This window comes from Lepidochelys olivacea (genome assembly GCF_965140295.1).
Source record: "Lepidochelys olivacea isolate rLepOli2 genome assembly, chromosome: 6".
Classification (NCBI taxonomy): Eukaryota; Metazoa; Chordata; order Testudines; family Cheloniidae; genus Lepidochelys; species Lepidochelys olivacea.
The window spans coordinates 18,435,478-18,452,773 of record NC_140416.1 but is presented as its reverse complement, the minus strand read 5'-3'; the positions used below and the strand labels follow the sequence as shown (position 1 = coordinate 18,452,773).

The 17,296-nt window shown below is 44.4% G+C and overlaps 1 protein-coding gene across 1 annotated transcript; it reads right to left on the bottom strand.

Moving 5' to 3' along the window:
• Positions 1-1,043: 1,043 nt before the first annotated feature.
• On the bottom strand, positions 1,044-13,929 carry TALDO1 (transaldolase 1). Its single transcript, XM_084631413.1, has 8 exons — positions 13,693-13,929; positions 6,206-6,329; positions 5,195-5,302; positions 4,251-4,382; positions 3,749-3,924; positions 3,381-3,578; positions 1,965-2,110; positions 1,044-1,159 (listed from the first exon to the last, which is right to left on the bottom strand). Exons 1-8 carry the CDS (start codon positions 13,787-13,789, stop codon positions 1,127-1,129), a joined length of 1,014 nt encoding a protein of 337 aa, XP_084487539.1. The 5' UTR covers positions 13,790-13,929; the 3' UTR covers positions 1,044-1,126.
• Positions 13,930-17,296: the final 3,367 nt, after the last annotated feature.

Genomic DNA, 17,296 nt, shown 5'->3' with positions numbered 1-17,296 from the left:
TGGGGTGGGGTAGTGGAGTCAACTGAAAATAGCAAGTCTGTAAATCCACTGGTAAGATTTAACACCAAGTGGGGAAAAGGTCTGAAATCTGCACTCATATGGTGGTGTGTGTCCTGGCCCTGTAAAACGAGGGTCCCAAACCACTGGACAGGCTGCCTCAAATGTTTGCTAGAGCTAGGGCATATGTGCACACACAATGCAAGTGAACACTGGTAATCTCAAACTACCCCCAGGGAATAAAATACTTGCTCTTACTTCAGAAATGAAGTATGACCAAGGCAGGACTCTAACCTTCTATACCTAGCTCAACTGCTAAATCATTGTGTAGGTCTGAGCAAGTCTTAACCTTATTCTTCAGCTATAAAATGGGGTCGCACCTAGAAGCGTAAAGTAACAGTTCTGAGATCAGTGAAAGGAGTGAGGAAAACCCATGGGCTCAACTGCTACACAATTTGTAAGTTGCTATTCCATGCTTTTACAGCCACAACATCTAAAAGAAACAAACCAAAAAATGTATTAAGTCCACTTACAATAAATGAGGTATTTTGACAGGCTGCTGGCCTGGGATTCAGGAAACACAGCTACAAGTGACAACTACACCCCACTTCCAGAATACAAAAGTCTGTAGCTTTTTTCCAGTAAAATCACACCCATACTCATAATAGATTAAAAAACTTAACAAATCTTCCTAGCCTGGAGAAGTTATTTTGATTAGTTATTTTAAATGGAAAGGTACTCACATATGTACTGTGGTTTTGGAGGCTGTGTAAGTATCTCCAGGATAAAATACTTTGTTTCCCTAGTATCATCTGGAGGTACATTTAAGGGTTTAAGAATAGTTAGCCACTCACTTTCACTAGAATTAAGTTGAAAAGAGGTGGCAAGGAGTACAGCAATATGTAAATATTGATCTAAACAAGTGAACAGTGAAACTTCACACAAACTATTTTAATACATTGCTAAAATTGCTACAAAGTGAAGTCTGTCCCTTTGCAAGTTGATAAAAAAACACATGGAAAACAGAAAACTCTCCACACATAGCATAAGACTTTACAGGTATTTGTACATCCATTTTTAATAATCCCACTCATTCAGCCATCACAATCCAGCAGGAACTTTGATTTGTCTACTTTCCATTTTTAGTACTGAACATTCGTTCCTAGGAAAAAAAGAATCTGCAGTTAGCATTTCCAATAGGAGTCCTAGATAAGTCTGAAAACTGCAGAGCTTTTACACCAGACTAAGCCAGTACAATAGTAATTATGCAGTCAACATGAGCAGTGTCTACAACTGATATGAAAATATACATGCAGATTTAGTACAGTCAAGATACTATTAATTCACCTAATTATTTAGACTGGCATTTTAAAATAGTGGACTATAAAAATGGCACCTTACTCATTTTCCCCCATGCATCCTGTGTTTTACTGCCAAAGTTGGCCCTAATCACTATGAAAGTACTGAATTTTAGTGTGCCTCAGACACAAATACTGATAGATTACTGATTTGAGGTGGAAACTTAATTTTCAGATTCTATGTCAGGAATTTGACAGCCATACCAACTCCTCAATGTCACCTGCTGACTCACATCTAGCTGTAGTGCAGTCTTGATTAGCTACCAGATAAATACTGCTTTGCACTTGGGATAACATTCATGTTGGTTTACATCTTGTATTAGTCAGTGTTCACAGGAGGCACAACAACAAGACAATTACATATACACTGGAAGGAAGACGCCCAGTATGCATTTCATATGCTATCTAGGCAGCTAACCCTCTTTGCACATAGGAATGGTGACCTAATGCAAATTGTGATAAATATGGTTTGCATACAAGCCTAGCTACCAGAATAAACACTGCTTTAAATCAAGACAGCATCACACCTCATGTGTGGATCAGCTGGTGTCATTCTGAGGGGTCTGGAATATAGGCATATACAAGTTCAGCATAGAATTCAGCAATTACCTTTAACATTCTCTCCAATTTAACTGCATCAGCAGCAAATTTCCTGATCCCATCTGATAATTTCTCCACAGCCATTTGGTCTTCATTATGTTCCCAGCGGAATGTCTTCTCATCCATGTGGATCTTCTCAAGGTTAGATGTCTGAGCTATACAAAGGGAGTTGTAATAGATAATCTATAAAATATTCTAATTCAAATACAAAAGATTGTCATCCAAAAATAAAATGCTCCTTTAACTCCCTTATGTAGCCCCCTCCACATTAGCTGAAGTTTGAAAGGTTTTTCCAAACATTGCTGATAAGGTGGTCAGACTTACTGTGTGACCACATTTGGGGGAATAAGTGCAGATATTGTTGATTCTGAACTGCTACCTTAGGGGAAGTTATCCAGTTAGTCTAAGTTTTAGGCTAAGGCATTGATGTTTATAATGTTTGTATCTGGCTCCTAAATGGCACTAAACTTTCAGCCCACAGTACAAAAAAAATTACACAAAATATTCTGTAGGAGTGAGCAAGGACTCAAGCAAACAATTGGTTCTGATTATTCAGCAGATGCCTAACAAAAGCTCAATTGATAACAAGCCTGTCAACTGCTTAGAGCCTTAAGTAATAGAGCTCATGATTGCAGCTGTGCATAATTCCCATTCTGAATTTTGTAATTTAACATTTGTTTATAAAGCTAAGAGGAAGGAAAGAATGGTACAGCTACCAGGACCACATGCAAGAACCACCACAGTGAAACATTGCTAAACCAAACAAGTTGCAACACTTTAGTACCATTTCAAAAGAGACCAGTTTTTAAAAACTCTTGTTTCAAATGTTGACTGTTGTATAGGTGTATGATCTCTTCTAGCCTGGTCTGAAGTCCTTTAGAGGACTTACATTCTTGCAAAATTAGTGTTCAGCTAAGTTTATTGCTCCAAAGGATTTTGTAAAAACTGTCAAGTCCCAGGATACAAATTAGAGGTGTTTTCTCCCTTCCACCCCATTGTTATTTAATAGAAGTATCACTGTTTAAACTGAATGTCTTCTTGACTTGAATCTGGGTTAGTTACTGGCTAATGCATTCAAAAGGACCCAAGATAGTAAATAAATGGAATATAACTGGTTACATACTAGATCAAAGGTGTGGAGAATACTGGATTCCCTCAACAGCAGTGCCACAAGGACTGCTGATGGCCACTGTGGTCATGAAGACAGTACAAGGCAATTACTGTATCTCTTAAGTAGATCAGCCAAGTCTTACCCCTTTAAAAAAAGTTTGGATGGAGGCAAGAAGCACTAAGTTTAAGCTGAAGCTATGTACTACCACTTACCAAAGCTGGCTTCTTCCATATATCAGCTATGTTCAGTAGTAAAGAGGAGTCTCAGGATTATGGAACAAATCTGTATTCTACAAGGAAAGAAAACTAACTTACCATCTTTAGCACTGAGTGTGGGAGTTAGCTTGGTGTTCTCTTTACTGAGCTCTCCCAGAAGCTTAGGTGAAATGGTAAGATAGTCACAGCCTGTCAGTGCTTTAATCTCCCCAGTGTTTCGGAATGAAGCACCCATCACAATAGTTTTGTAGCCAAACTTTTTGTAGTAATTATAGATTTTAGTGACACTCTTCACCCCTATGAAGAAAACACTGGTGATTTTCAAGACAATGTTTTAAAATGCAAAGATTCTTCATTGTAAATTTTAGTACCCAAATACTGTATTTTCCAGAGTAGTGTTCATAAGAGAAGATTTAAAAAAATAACTTGTAGTGAACTTTTTCAATTATATTCAAAGGCAAGCTTACCTGGGTCCTCTGAGGGCTCATAAGTCTTCTTGTCTGTGTTTGCAACATGCCAATCCAGGATACGACCTACAAATGGGGAAATTAGGGTGACCCCAGCTTCAGCACAGGCCACTGCCTGAGCAAAGGAGAAGAGTAAGGTCATGTTGCAATGGATCCCATACTCCTCTTCCAGAACCCTGCAAAAAAGGGTCATCTTAGAATGGAGTCTGTCCTCCCCCTCCATTCAGTCTACAATCAAATAGTTTAATAAACTTCATAAATAAATCTGTCACTAGTTACTGAACTATAACATTGAGCTCTAAAGCAATGATCTAGCACTAGTAGGAGTATCTTTGTCCCACAACTCAAATAAAAAAAGTCTTGCTCATGTTAGATTTAACCGCACTAACTGAATTTACTGGTGAATGGTTCTCAAAACAGCCAACACATTGAGAGGATTTTTTTTAAAATGTATGACCAGCCATTAGAAGCATTAAAGTAAATACCAGCTACAGACACTTACTTGCCTGCCTGAATCCCCTCCCACGTCGATGACAGTTTTATGAGGATGCGATCTTTACCAATTCCTGCTTCCTTATAAAGGTCAATGAGGCGCTTAGCTCTCTTAATCATTCCTTCCTTATCAAAGGACAACCTTTGAAACAAGAAAGGGATTGAACCAAGTTACGAACATTTGTTTTAAGTCTATATCCCAGATCCATCTTTTTCTAGCTTCCACCAACAGATAATGGTAGACTGATACATGCTCTCACATTGCGAGATCGTGGCTATTAGAGTGGCTCTAATTTAGCCATAATAATCCGAAGAACTCTCCTGCACCCTGTATTAAAATTTAACACCCAATAGCAGCTTTTTTTACTTGGGGCTGTAGTTAAAAATCTACCAAAGCATTAAAAAAATTGTAAAACATTCTCTAGGATTGAGTGGGCCCAGAGCTCAAGAAAACCCAAGGATGTTTCTCAGGGAAAGATTAAAAGTTATTGCTTTAATTTTCATACAGAATTTAGATTCTGAAAAAGTAGAAAAGAATCAAGGAAGTTAACAGGCCTTACCGCAGGTACTGTTAAAGCAAAACCACAGTGTACCATTTTGTAAGTTTTGGTGGGAGAAGGGCAAAGAAAAGAAACAACTCAACTCTTAAGTTTAAATCAAGTAAATTGAAAGCCTGAATTTCTTTAAGTCAGAAGAATGGTAGACAGATTGAGAACGTGCTCTGTGCCTTAACTATGCTGAAGGTGAATCCTATTTACAACTGCCTTGAAGAGTAACCCTATTTCACACTTAGTTTAGTCTAGCATGCAGTAAAAACCTAGATAGGCAAATTGTGACTTCACAGTTCAATTAAAACAGAAAAGGTAGTAATTTAAACTCCGAACATTTCACTGTTACAAGATCAGAAGATTAGGAACACCTTGGTTACAAATTGCATACAACATGCCTACAAACCTTGCATCTACTTCTGTGGACACACGACCTGGTATCCTCTTCAGTATTTCTGCCCCAAACGCCACAAAAAGTTTGTCGCTTGCATTTTGGACCTGTTCATCATCTGACCTGAAAGAATGAAAATTTAATGAGTGAAATGTATGAAAGACTGCAGCTAGTATGCTAAATCTCTTTGGCTCCCTCCACATACAGTTCAAGCCTTTAAAATCACTGAGTAGTTCTCCCATTCCCTATTTATCCACTCTGGTCTTTTGTCCCATCTATGTTTCACCAATACTACCAGAGTCCATACGCCATTTCTTCCTCCCATAAACATCTGTGCTTTCCTTCATGATGCTGCCTATTCATGGAATGCTTTCCCTGAGCAAGCCCACAAAGCTACTTCAAAAGGGATCTGAATTAGAATGAAGACTCACTTCTCTTCACAGAGTATGTCTGCACAGCATCTAGACACCCACGGCTGGCCCATGCCAGCCAATAGGCTCACACTGCAGGGCTGTTTCATTGCTATGTAGGCTTCTCAGCTCAGGCTGGAGCCTGGCCTTCAGGACCCTGTGCATCCCCCTCACCTTTCAGGTTCCTGGAGCCCCTGGGCTCCAGCCTGAGCCTAGAAGTCTACACAGCAATGAAACATCTCCATAACCTGAGCCCCAGGAGCCAGAATTAACTGGCACAGGCAAGCCATGGGTTTTTCTTTGCTAGGTAGATACACACATAATGTTTACCAGAAACTACTCATCAGGGATAGTCTTTACAGTGCTAAGGATAAAACCTCACACTGGATTATACACCTATCACATGTGGCCTGTCACCATCTTCGCTGATTTGTAAGTTGCATCCCTTCACCCACACTTTGTTAGCCAGTCTTCTAGACTGCGTGTTTTAAGGAGTAAAACTCATGTTTGCTTAAGTTATAAAAAGGCCACAGAACACTGTGGATGCTATTGCAAATAGTTACATAAGGCATCAGCTGTCATAACTAAGCCTAATTAAATTAATGGTCTTACTTACCCACCAAGTTTTTTTCCATACTCAATAGCATCCTCTACTAATTCCTGGTAAGCTGGCATTTGAGCAGCAGCTAGTATCAAGGATGGATTTGTAGTGGCATCCAGAGGCTTGTACTGATCAATTGCTACAAAAATAAAGATTCCTAGTTTAAAACAGGTTACCCAGCCTGACCAATGAAGTATTATGTTACAGTAGTAGGATCAGTTAACATGCCTCTTAAGCAATAAAATCTATATCAGAGTTAAGTGTTTTCTTGAGGCAGGAATGGTGCAGTAAGAGGCTGTCTGCAAGTCCGGGGAATGGTGCCAAAAGGGTCTATACCAGAGGTTCTCAAACTCAGAGGCTTGCTCTGTGAAAGGGGTCACCAATACAAAAAGTTTGAGACCCACAGGACAAAGTGGTGACTGAAAGCTATAGTGACAAGATCAATTTATTTAGTACTTGAGCTCTAGTGTTTCCAAAGAGGAACAAACCATTGGTCAAGATTCTGTAGGAGTTACTCATCTATCTTATATAGGTCCTTATTGTGTCCACTGCTGCAAGCAGGTTTTGGGGGGCCACCAAGCAGGGCCAGCATTAGACTCACTGGTGCCCAGGGCAGAAAGCCAAAGCCTGGGATTGAAGCCAGGGCCCTGAGCCCTGCCATCCAAGGCTGAAGCCAAAGCCTGAGCAATGTAGCTTTGAGGGGGCTCCTGTGGTATGAGGACCCCAGGCAATTGGCCTGATAGCTACCCCCTAATGCTGTCCCTGGCTTTTATATGCAAAAAAGCAGTTTGACACAGGTGGGCCATGGAGTTTAACAGCATGTGGGGGGGGGGGGGGAAGACCTCAAAGAAAAGAGTTGAGAATCCGTTTCAGGTGACACTAGATGTTTACCACAAAGTGGTTCTTACTGTACTCTGTCTGGTTCTAACATGTCTGAGTAGCTGAGCAGCCTGGCATGCAATGTTTGACTCAGCAAATAGTTTTATAAGCAGAGGTCACTGTAGAGGACATAAGGTTTCTTGAAAGAGCTAAATGTCAAAATTATGAAAAATTACCAATTCATTTTTCTGAATGCTTTGCACTCTAGGAGGGAGATTTCATTTTAGAAAATTCTACTTAATTTTGATAGATCATGTTTGGATACACTGTACAGAAAGCTACACTTTCCTAGCAGCTTCCTTTAAGTAAAGATCCTGGTTCTCTGGACACATTCATCTTAACCATAGGTCCTTCAGATAAACTGGAAAGAATACGTTTTCATTCACTCTCCATGTTTTATCTGACAACACAATGCAACTCCAAGATGGGTAAGTACTGATAAAGCTCATTTGCAATACACATCTGGGTAAAGTATCTTCTAGGACTAACATATATACTGCATGTCATGTGTTACTGAAGTCTGCAAAATTCAATTATGCTAAAGATAAAAAGCAAATGTTTGACACTTCTGATGTGTCATGTGGGTATATGATAAGGACTGACTTTTACGGTATCCCCTCCCACTAGAAGCATAGTGTCATTCAGCACTTTCCAGTAACTAACTATGATGTCACAGTTGAAGGCAGAGTTCAAAAGTTAGCTCCCTATAGTAAGGGGCTACATTTCAGCCTTCCAGAACAAGTTTTCAGCAAAGGTTTAACTAAGGATTCTGAATCCTGCTCACTGCTACAGCATCTGTTTAATGTTGATTGGCTGGAGAAATGTGCAGAAGAATAAGTACATACTGGTCTGGCCCATACTGCTGCACCAACAAGAGCAGCAGACTGAAACTAACAGTTTAATAATTTATCAGGTGTTCTTCGCTTTTGCTGTGAACATCACTTTTCTGCAGATGGAGACAAGAGGCACCTGGCCCAATGTTTCAGTGGAAACACACTGGTCAGGACTAGACTGTCCTTTGCTCCTTACACCAGCAATTTCCCCTCCTATATAAGGCAATAAATATTTGTCAACACTTGAAAAACCACAATGCTGGTGACTGGTGTCAACAGCTGCAGCTGAACCAGTCCCAAACACTAACCGCAAATGTAGCCAAGCACAAGCTACGTTCAGAACGGTTTTAAAGTGCATGGTTAAAATTTGCAGCTAGACAGTGCTCAGCACCTGTTGCTAACAGATAATAGGTATTTCATACTGTAGACAAGACTACAGAGTCAATGTTTTAAATTCCCATATGCTCAGACATGAGGTCCTAGAAGTTCTGTTAAGGGCCACCACTAGCCATACTTGATAGTGCTGAAGATTCAGAAATCGACACCTTATGCAAGTTAATATATGAATAATTCATGTATTGACAAAATAAATGGGTTACATCTGGGTTCAGGACACAGCACCATTATAAGAACTAATTTTTCTTTGTACAAAAGTTATGAGACTGACTTGAAAGGTAGCCAATGCTCAGGAGAGTTAATCCCTTTGTCCCCATAGCAGCTGGACATCTCCTGTGAGGACTGTGGCTTGCACAAAACACAAATTGGTTCAAAATTTTACATGCATTAAATTTTGTTGTCCAATTAGCTAAAACCAAGATATTGGGGGGTGGGGAGCGTTAAAGATCTCATGTGGCTCTTGATGATCACCTCTGCCCAAGGATCAGAGTGTGGACTTGTGTCCTGGCCAAATCAGAGCCTGAGACATTCTCCCTTAAAATTCCTGTAGTTTCCACAGTAGTTGCCTTCCCCCGAAAATTCTTATGATCCTGTTGTTCCACTTAAATCTCTATTGCTCCCTGCTGGTACTTGTATCCACTGTTCACTGCTTGTATTTTTTACCTTTAGTAACCATTCCCATCAGCAAGGCCTGCTCTCTCAGCTACCTTCAGCACAACTGAGTTCATGCTGCAGGAACCTTGCTGTGGCTACTCTTTCTATATTATTTTGTCCTATGGTCCTCTCTACCATACAAGGCCTACTCTTGGGGTCAATTAAGATGCTCAGAAGCCAGCATGCCATATCAGGAGTTAACAGGTTTGTAGAACCTACTCTAATGTCTTAAAAAAACTCATTTAAACTATTTTTACTTTTGTCTTTTTGATTTTGGGTCACCAATACTGAACCCCAGCAATTACTTGTTCCCCACTTTTTTCTGGATCTTAGATGAAGCCCAAGTACTGTACCAAAACTACTGTACTATACTCTTGGTCTTAACAGAAGTCACTAAATAGGAAACTCCCATTACTAAAAGCCTTTGGACACAAAACTAAAACATAATTCAAGACTAAGTTAACTGAGCCTGTATATAGTTCACTGAAGCTGGTGAAGCAAATCCTCAATTTTAAGTGTATTGCTACAGGATTTAAAGAAAAGGAGTACTAGTGGCACCTTAGAGACTAACCAATTTATTTGAGCATGAGCTTTCGTGAGCTACAGCTCACTTCCACTGAATGCATCTGATGAAGTGAGCTGTAGCTCACGAAAGCTTACGCTCAAATAAATTGGTTAGTCTAAGGTGCCACTAGTACTCCTTTTCTTTTTGCGAATACAGACTAACACGGATTTAAAGAGTACTGTATAAAGTCATTTGTGTTTAAGATCTCTTGTACAGAAAAAAATCTAGCCACACCCTTTTTAAATTAACAAAAGGGCTTAGGATTCAGAGTAACAGCCGTGTTAGTCTGTATTCGCAAAAAGAAAAGGAGTACTTGTGGCACCTTAGAGACTAACCAATTTATTAGAGCATAAGCTTTCGTGAGCTACAGCTCACTTCATCAGATGCATATCGTGGAAACTGCAGCAGACTTTATATATACACAGAGAATATGAACCAATACCTCCTCCCACCCCACTGTCCTGCTGGTAATAGCTTATCTAAAGTGATCATCAGGTGGGCCATTTCCAGCACAAATCCAGGTTCTCTCACATCCCCCCCACCCCCATACACACACAAACTCACTCTCCTGCTGGTAATAGCTCATCCAAACTGACCACTCTTCAAGTTTAAATCCAAGTTAAACCAGAACATCTGGGGGGGGGGGGGGGGGTAGGAAAAAACAAGAGGAAACAGGCTACCTTGCATAATGACTTAGCCACTCCCAGTCTCTATTTAAGCCTAAATTAATAGTATCCAATTTGCAAATGAATTCCAATTCAGCAGTTTCTCGCTGGAGTCTGGATTTCAAGTTTTTTTGTTTTAAGTTAGCGACCTTCATGTCTGTGATTGCGTGACCAGAGAGATTGAAGTGTTCTCCGACTGGTTTATGAATGTTATAATTCTTGACATCTGATTTGTGTCCATTTATTCTTTTACGTAGAGACTGTCCAGTTTGACCAATGTACATGGCAGAGGGGCATTGCTGGCACATGATGGCATATATCACATTGGTGGATGTGCAGGTGAACGAGCCTCTGATAGTGTGGCTGATGTTATTAGGCCCTGTGATGGTGTCCCCTGAATAGATATGTGGGCACAATTGGCAACGGGCTTTGTTGCAAGGATAAGTTCCTGGGTTAGTGGTTCTGTTGTGTGGTATGTGGTTGTTGGTGAGTATTTGTGAGTGAGTGAATTTGTGTGGGGGGGTGGAGGGTGAGAGAACCTGGATTTGTGCTGGAAATGGCCCACCTGATGATCACTTTAGATAAGCTATTACCAGCAGGACAGTGGGGTGGGAGGAGGTATTGGTTCATATTCTCTGTGTATATATAAAGTCTGCTGCAGTTTCCACGATATGCATCCGATGAAGTGAGCTGTAGCTCACGAAAGCTTATGCTCTAATAAATTAGTCAGTCTCTAAGGTGCCACAAGTACTCCTTTTCTTTTTGCAAAAGGGCTTACTCATTTTCATGCTAAAGTAAACAAAAATTCCTCTTACATTAACTACTCTGTGCCTCTCAACTGTTTTGCTTCACCATGAGAAAACTATACAAGACATTAAAAAAAAAACCATCTGAGTAAAATTTATTTCCAGTGAATTTACCAAACCCTGATTTGATCAGGATGAAATATTTGAATCAGAATCAGGGTGTTAAGAGTACCAAGGGCCATTAGTTTCCCAAATGGATAATTTAAACAAGATTTATGGTACATATACTTGTTGATGGTAATAAATGCTAGCTCGGAGCCCTTCACTTGTTTCCATTATCAATATAGGTGCACTCAAGAGTTCTGGTAATAACAGTAACTAGAAGAGTAGGGCTACAATAGTTTCATGCACTTTGAAACAACCATCCTTAGATTTTAATAATGCAAACAATTTTTCAAGATCTCAGTTCAAAAGTCAGTGCTGGTAGGTCATACTTATACATTTGTTTATAGGCGCATTACACAGGTTATTGCAGTGAGGCCACATTTCCACATGTACCCACACATGCCAGGCTAACAATTTCATATTACTACTTTGGATTTCTATGGTCCCTTCCATCCAGAGAGCTAGAATTATTTTACAAAACTAATCAACATGAGACAGATATTATCCTCATTTTATACCTGAAGCAACTGAATCATAGGACAGCTGACTTCCCAAGTGAGTCACAAAGGAAGTGTGTAGAAAAGATGGTATTATGTATGTGATTCCTGCTAGTGGGCCTTCACCACAATACCAGCCTCTCTCCTCTTGAAGTCTTTTCAGTTCTTGATGCATTTATATAGTTTTATTCAGTGTTCTTGTGTTGAGTCCAGCTCTTCTCTGTACTAGCAAACTGCACTTCCATATAACCATAGGATCCCACTGTGTCCTGCAAGACTGACCACAATTTGCAGAAGGCACTTATTCTCTCCATCTGCAGACTCACCACCCCTCAATAGGTGCAATCCCACATTAAGCAACTGGGACGTTTCAGTCTTTCATAACAGCACACAAGTGACAAAACAGCTTTAGGCAAATAACTCTTAGCCAAGTTTAACAAAGGGGTTTCTTTTTATTACAAGGTTATGTTCTCCAAGTAGATTACAATTTAGGCCAAAATTTGCCCAGCCCTGGTCTGCGGGCCACATGGGGGTTCCGAAACTGTATGGAGGGCCAGGTAAGGAAGGCTCTGCCTCCCCAAACAACCTGGCCCCCTCCCCTGACTGCCCCCTCCCAGGACCCCACCTCCACCACCACCCCCCCGTCTCTGACTGCCTAGACCCCTATCCACACCCCTGCCCCTTGACAGGCACCCCGGGACTCCCACACCTAGCCAACCTCCCCTGTTCCTCATCCCCTGACTGCTCCCCTCCTCACGACCTCTGCCCCATCCAACCACCCCTTGCTCCCTGTCCCCTGACTGCTGCCCCCCACCCAGGACCGCTTGCCCCTGATCCAACCCCCCCCCACCCCCTTTCCATGCCGCTCAGAGCGGCAGGACTGGCAGCCATGCCACCTGGCAGGAGCTTGCAGCACCACCACCCAGAGCGCTGGCAGCACAGTGAGCTGAGGCTGGGGGTGGGGTGGGGGGGCTGAGACAGACAGCAGGGGAGGAGCCGGGGGCTAGCCTCCCAGGCCAGGCAGGATGGTCCAGCAGGCCAGATGTGGCCCACGGGCCGTAGTTTGCCCACCTCTACCTTAAACCAAAATACTTAGGCTGTCTACTCTAGAGAGCTCCCAGTGGCACTGCTGTACCAATACTGTAAGATCTCTTGTGTAGCTGCTCCCAGTGACATAATTAATCCACCCCAAAAAAGTAGCAGTACTGTAGTAGCTATGCCAGAAGTAGAAGCGCTCCCGCTTACATAGCGCTGTGCAGGCTACCACTTATGCGGGTGTAACTTACGTTGCTCAGGGAAGTGGGATATTCAGACCCCTGAGCAACATACGTTCTGCTACCATAAATGGTAGTGTAGATATAGCCAATCCTAACTCTTCCCTTCCATCAGGGAATGGATAATTCCCACTACAGATTATCTCCCATGGTGAACGTTCACAGTGTTTCATTCACGTTTTTCTCAGTTAACACGTGGGGAGGTTCGTGTATGTGGGAAACACTGAGCCCACCCACGAAGGCCCCAGAGCTCGCTAGCACGGTTACACTTCACCGAACAGGAAGTCACTGCAAGGAAGAGGACGTTAGCAGCAAGTGGCCAGACCTTGCTTCCCCTTACAAGCAGCTTCCCCACCCCCACGCCGGGAGGTATCCCCTGCCCTGCTGCTGCTGGACCCCGCGAGCTGAGTGGCAAAGCCGCCCCCCTTCCCCCCGGGGAACGGGGGAGGGAATGAGCCGGAGGGCTCGGCCCTTACAGGGCGGGCGGCAGCCGCCCGCGGCCGCAGAGGAAGGACCGGGCCCCCAGCCGCCTGCTGCGGGAAGGGCGGCGGCACCCAGGGGTTACAGCGAGCCGGGGAGCCCGCACGTCCCGCCCAGCGCTCAGACCCCTGCAGCAGCCGCCTCACCAGAGCCGAGCCCGCCAGAACTCCGGGCTCCCCTCCCCCACACCCCCTGCGCGCGCGCGTGACCGGTGGGGGGGTGGGGCGGCCTCGCCCACTGTCCCTGGGAGTGGCGGGAGGGAAGCAGCCACGGGGGACTGGGACCGCCCCCTACCCTAACGGGGGTAACGGGCCCCTCATGCCTCGGGGGGGCGGGGTGTGACCTCACCGTGGAAGTCGCCGGTGTCCGCGACCACCGTGGTGTGCTGCTTGAGCTGCTCCAGCGCCGACTCCATCTTCGGCCGCTTCACGGGGGACACGGACATAATCCGTTGGGGGCGCTGGCCCAGAGACCCTTTATATACCTGCCGAGGGGCCGCCCCGCGCGCGCTCGCCGCAGCAGCAGCAGACGCACAACAGCAGCGCCAGGGGCAGGAGGCGGGACCCACGAAGCGCGAGACCGGCGCGGTGGGCAAAAGCGACTCCTGCGGCGGCGCGCGCCTCCTTCCCTGACAGCCAATCACGGCCGTGGGGGGAGAAGGCGACAGCCAATCAACAGCGAGGCGAGAGGGAGCTAGCCAATCAGGACGGGGGTGGCAGAAGAAGGCCTCTGATTGGGTGAGTAGGTGGCGTGTGGGAGTTAATACTTCCTGAAGGCGCCTGAGCGCGAGCCTGGTGACTGATCGCCTCAGCTCCGGGGGGGGACGGGGGACTTCTCCCCTGCTGTGGGGGCGGAGCGCGGGGAGAGACACCCCACCCCCCAGGGGAGGACGCAGCCGGTCACAGCGGCGCGCAGGGCCTGGGTGGTTCCGGCTCCTCTGCCCCCGCGGCTAGGGCGCGGGCAGTGGCGGAGCTGCCCCGAAAGGTCCCTTGTTGTTGGGCCGGGGCTAGGCCCCGGTCAGCGGGGACGCGGGGAAGCAGGTTTCCTGTCAGACGAGGAAGGTTCCCCTGGCGGGCTGTTGACGTGGACATTCAGGATTGCGCGTTTCGCAATGGGGCTCTGCGCGCCAGCCCGACCTGGGCGCGGATGAAGGGCTGTGGAAACTTCAAAGAGGGAACAGGAAGAACTAACCGAGGGGGGAAACCCGAGCTTGAGATGGGCGTCAGAAGGTTTCATGTAGTGGGGGGGACAAAGAAGACACCCTGGCGACAGTATGGTTTTCAACCTGTGGATCCCGCAGTCTATGTCTAAGATTTCCAAAAAGAAAAGGAGGACTTGTGGCACCTTAGAGACTAACCAATTTATTTGAGTATGCCTCCGATGAAGTGAGCTGTAGCTCACGAAAGCTTGTGCTCAAATAAATTGGTTAGTCTCTAAGGTGCCACAAGTCCTCCTTTTCTTTTTGCGAAGACAGACGAACAGGGCTGTTACTCTGAAACCTAAGATTTCCAACGGGCTCTGCACCTCTATCTGAAAAAAAATTTTAGGGGGGGGTCTGCAAATGAAAAAAGGTTGTAACCCATGGCCCTGGGAAGTAAACAGTAAGTTTACTTCATGAAAGAAGGGGGGGGCCTCAGCCAGCGTTGGTGGAAAATTTTGGGAAGAACTCTGCGTGAAATGAGATCCTTTAGCCAGGAGGATCGCTTGTTAGTCTCTAGAAAGCGTGTTATGACTTTGTTGTAGAGGTAATCCTTTGTTTCCAATATTCCTGCAATCACTTGGATCGCTATTCTTTGACAATAAACTTACTCTTTCTTTTCATTATAAATACAACACTGTGCTGTGGCGTTAAGTGGTGATCCCGAGTTGAATCTTACAAACTGGTCTGCACTGTTCCTTTGGGAACAGCAGGGCTGGCAATTTTGTGAGTGTTCAGTGGATAAGGGGCTGGATGCTGCCAGGAATGCTCCAAGGACTTGGGGGCTGGGGCGTACTTTTCGTTGGGTGGGGTGTGCTTATCGCTACCTGTGCAGCAAGAGGGAGGCCTGGAAGGCAGTGCTTGTACTGCCAGAGGCTTGTGGTTTCAGGAAGCTGATCCACCGCAGTCATGGACAGGACTTATACTAAAGGCAGGTGGTGGTGAGTGTTACAAACCCTCTCTGTTTTACTGAGGTGTGAAAGCAGATGCTCCTCTCCATAGAGAAATGGGGAGTTTGGCTTCCCATTGATGTGGAGGGAAAGGTGGTACTTCTCCCTTCCGTGGAACCAGGGTGTTTGGATGCCCTTTTATAGGACAGGACAAGATGCCACTTCGTTGGGGAAGATAGCACCCCTTGCCCTGTTGCTGGGAGAATGCTGGTACGCCCATGTTAGTGGGTAGCTAATGCTTTAGGGGATGTATGGGGAAAGAATAAAGACCCAGAGTTACTATGCTGTTTTAGCAGCTGTGTTAGTCTGTATTCACAAAAAGAAAAGGAGTACTTGTGGCACTTTAGAGACTAACCAATTTATTTGAGCGAAAGCTTTCGAGAGCTGCAGCTCACTTCATCGGATGCATACTGTGGAAAGTACAGAAGATCTTTTTATATACACAAACTGTGAAAAAAATGGGTGTTTACCACTACAAAAGGTTTTCTCTCCCCCCACCCCACTCTCCTGCTGGTAATAGCTTATCTAAAGTGATCACTCTCCTTACAATGTGTATGATAATCAAGGTGGGCCATTTCCAGCACAAATCCAGGGTTTAACAAGAACATCTGAGGAACAGTGCGGGTGAGGGGGTAGGAAAAAACAAGGGGAAATAGGTTACCTTGCATAATGACTTAGCCACTCCCAGTCTCTATTCAAGCCTAAGTTAATAACATTCATAAACCGGTCGGAGAACACTTCAATCTCTCTGGTCACGCGATTACAGACATGAAAGTTGCGATATTACAACAGAAAAGCTTCAAAACCAGACTCCATCGAGAGACTGCTGAATTGGAATTCATTTGCAAATTGGATACAATTAACTTAGGCTTGAATAGAGACTGGGAGTGGCTAAGTCATTATGCAAGGTAACCTATTTCCCCTTGTTTTTTCCTACCCCCTCACCCGCACTGTTCCTCAGATGTTCTTGTTAAACCCTGGATTTGTGCTAAAATGGCCAACCTTGATTATCATACACATTGTAAGGAAAGTGATCACTTTAGATAAGCTATTACCAGCAGGAGAGTGGGGTGGGGGGAGAGAAAACCTTTTGAAGTGATAAACACCCATTTTTTCATGGTCTGTGTGTGTAAAACATCCTCACTGCATTTTCCACTTTATGCATCCGATGAAATGAGCTGTAGCTCACGAAAGCTTATGCTCAGATAAATTGGTTAGTCTCTAAGGTGCCACAAGTACTTCTTTATGCTGTTAATAACAGGTGCACTCAACTGCCCAAGCCAACTTTACCTGTGTGTCTGGTAACTTCAGGTACTGAGTGAACTGGCATGGTGAAAGGAGGCAGATTGTAGGGAAGGCCTGTTTAAGGCGTCTTCCCCGTTTACAGCTGGCCCTTTCTGTCTGGCTCTGTGCGTTTGGAGCATTGCCACAATGCAGATGTAGTTGCTTTTTTTTCCCCCCTCATGCTGGAGCAGGCTGCATATTGAACAAAAAGATAGGTGTACGATGTATGTGGGCTGCATTTATTTGTTTAGTACCTATGAAGCGAGATTCAGGCTGTACCTGCTGGCCCAAGACATTCAACATGCCCATTTTCCCCCTTCACAACTGTAGGCAGGGATGTATTTGCCCTGCTTGTGGATCCCTTGGTACTGTGCACTGGACCACTCTGGGGGTTTTGCATCCCTCCAAACAAAGAGACGCTAAGAATAGCTGCCAGTATGCCCACTAATTTTAACAAAATTCACCCATTTTTAGACATGTTGCTACTCTCTGTTAGATGATTAAAGGACCTGTTCACGGT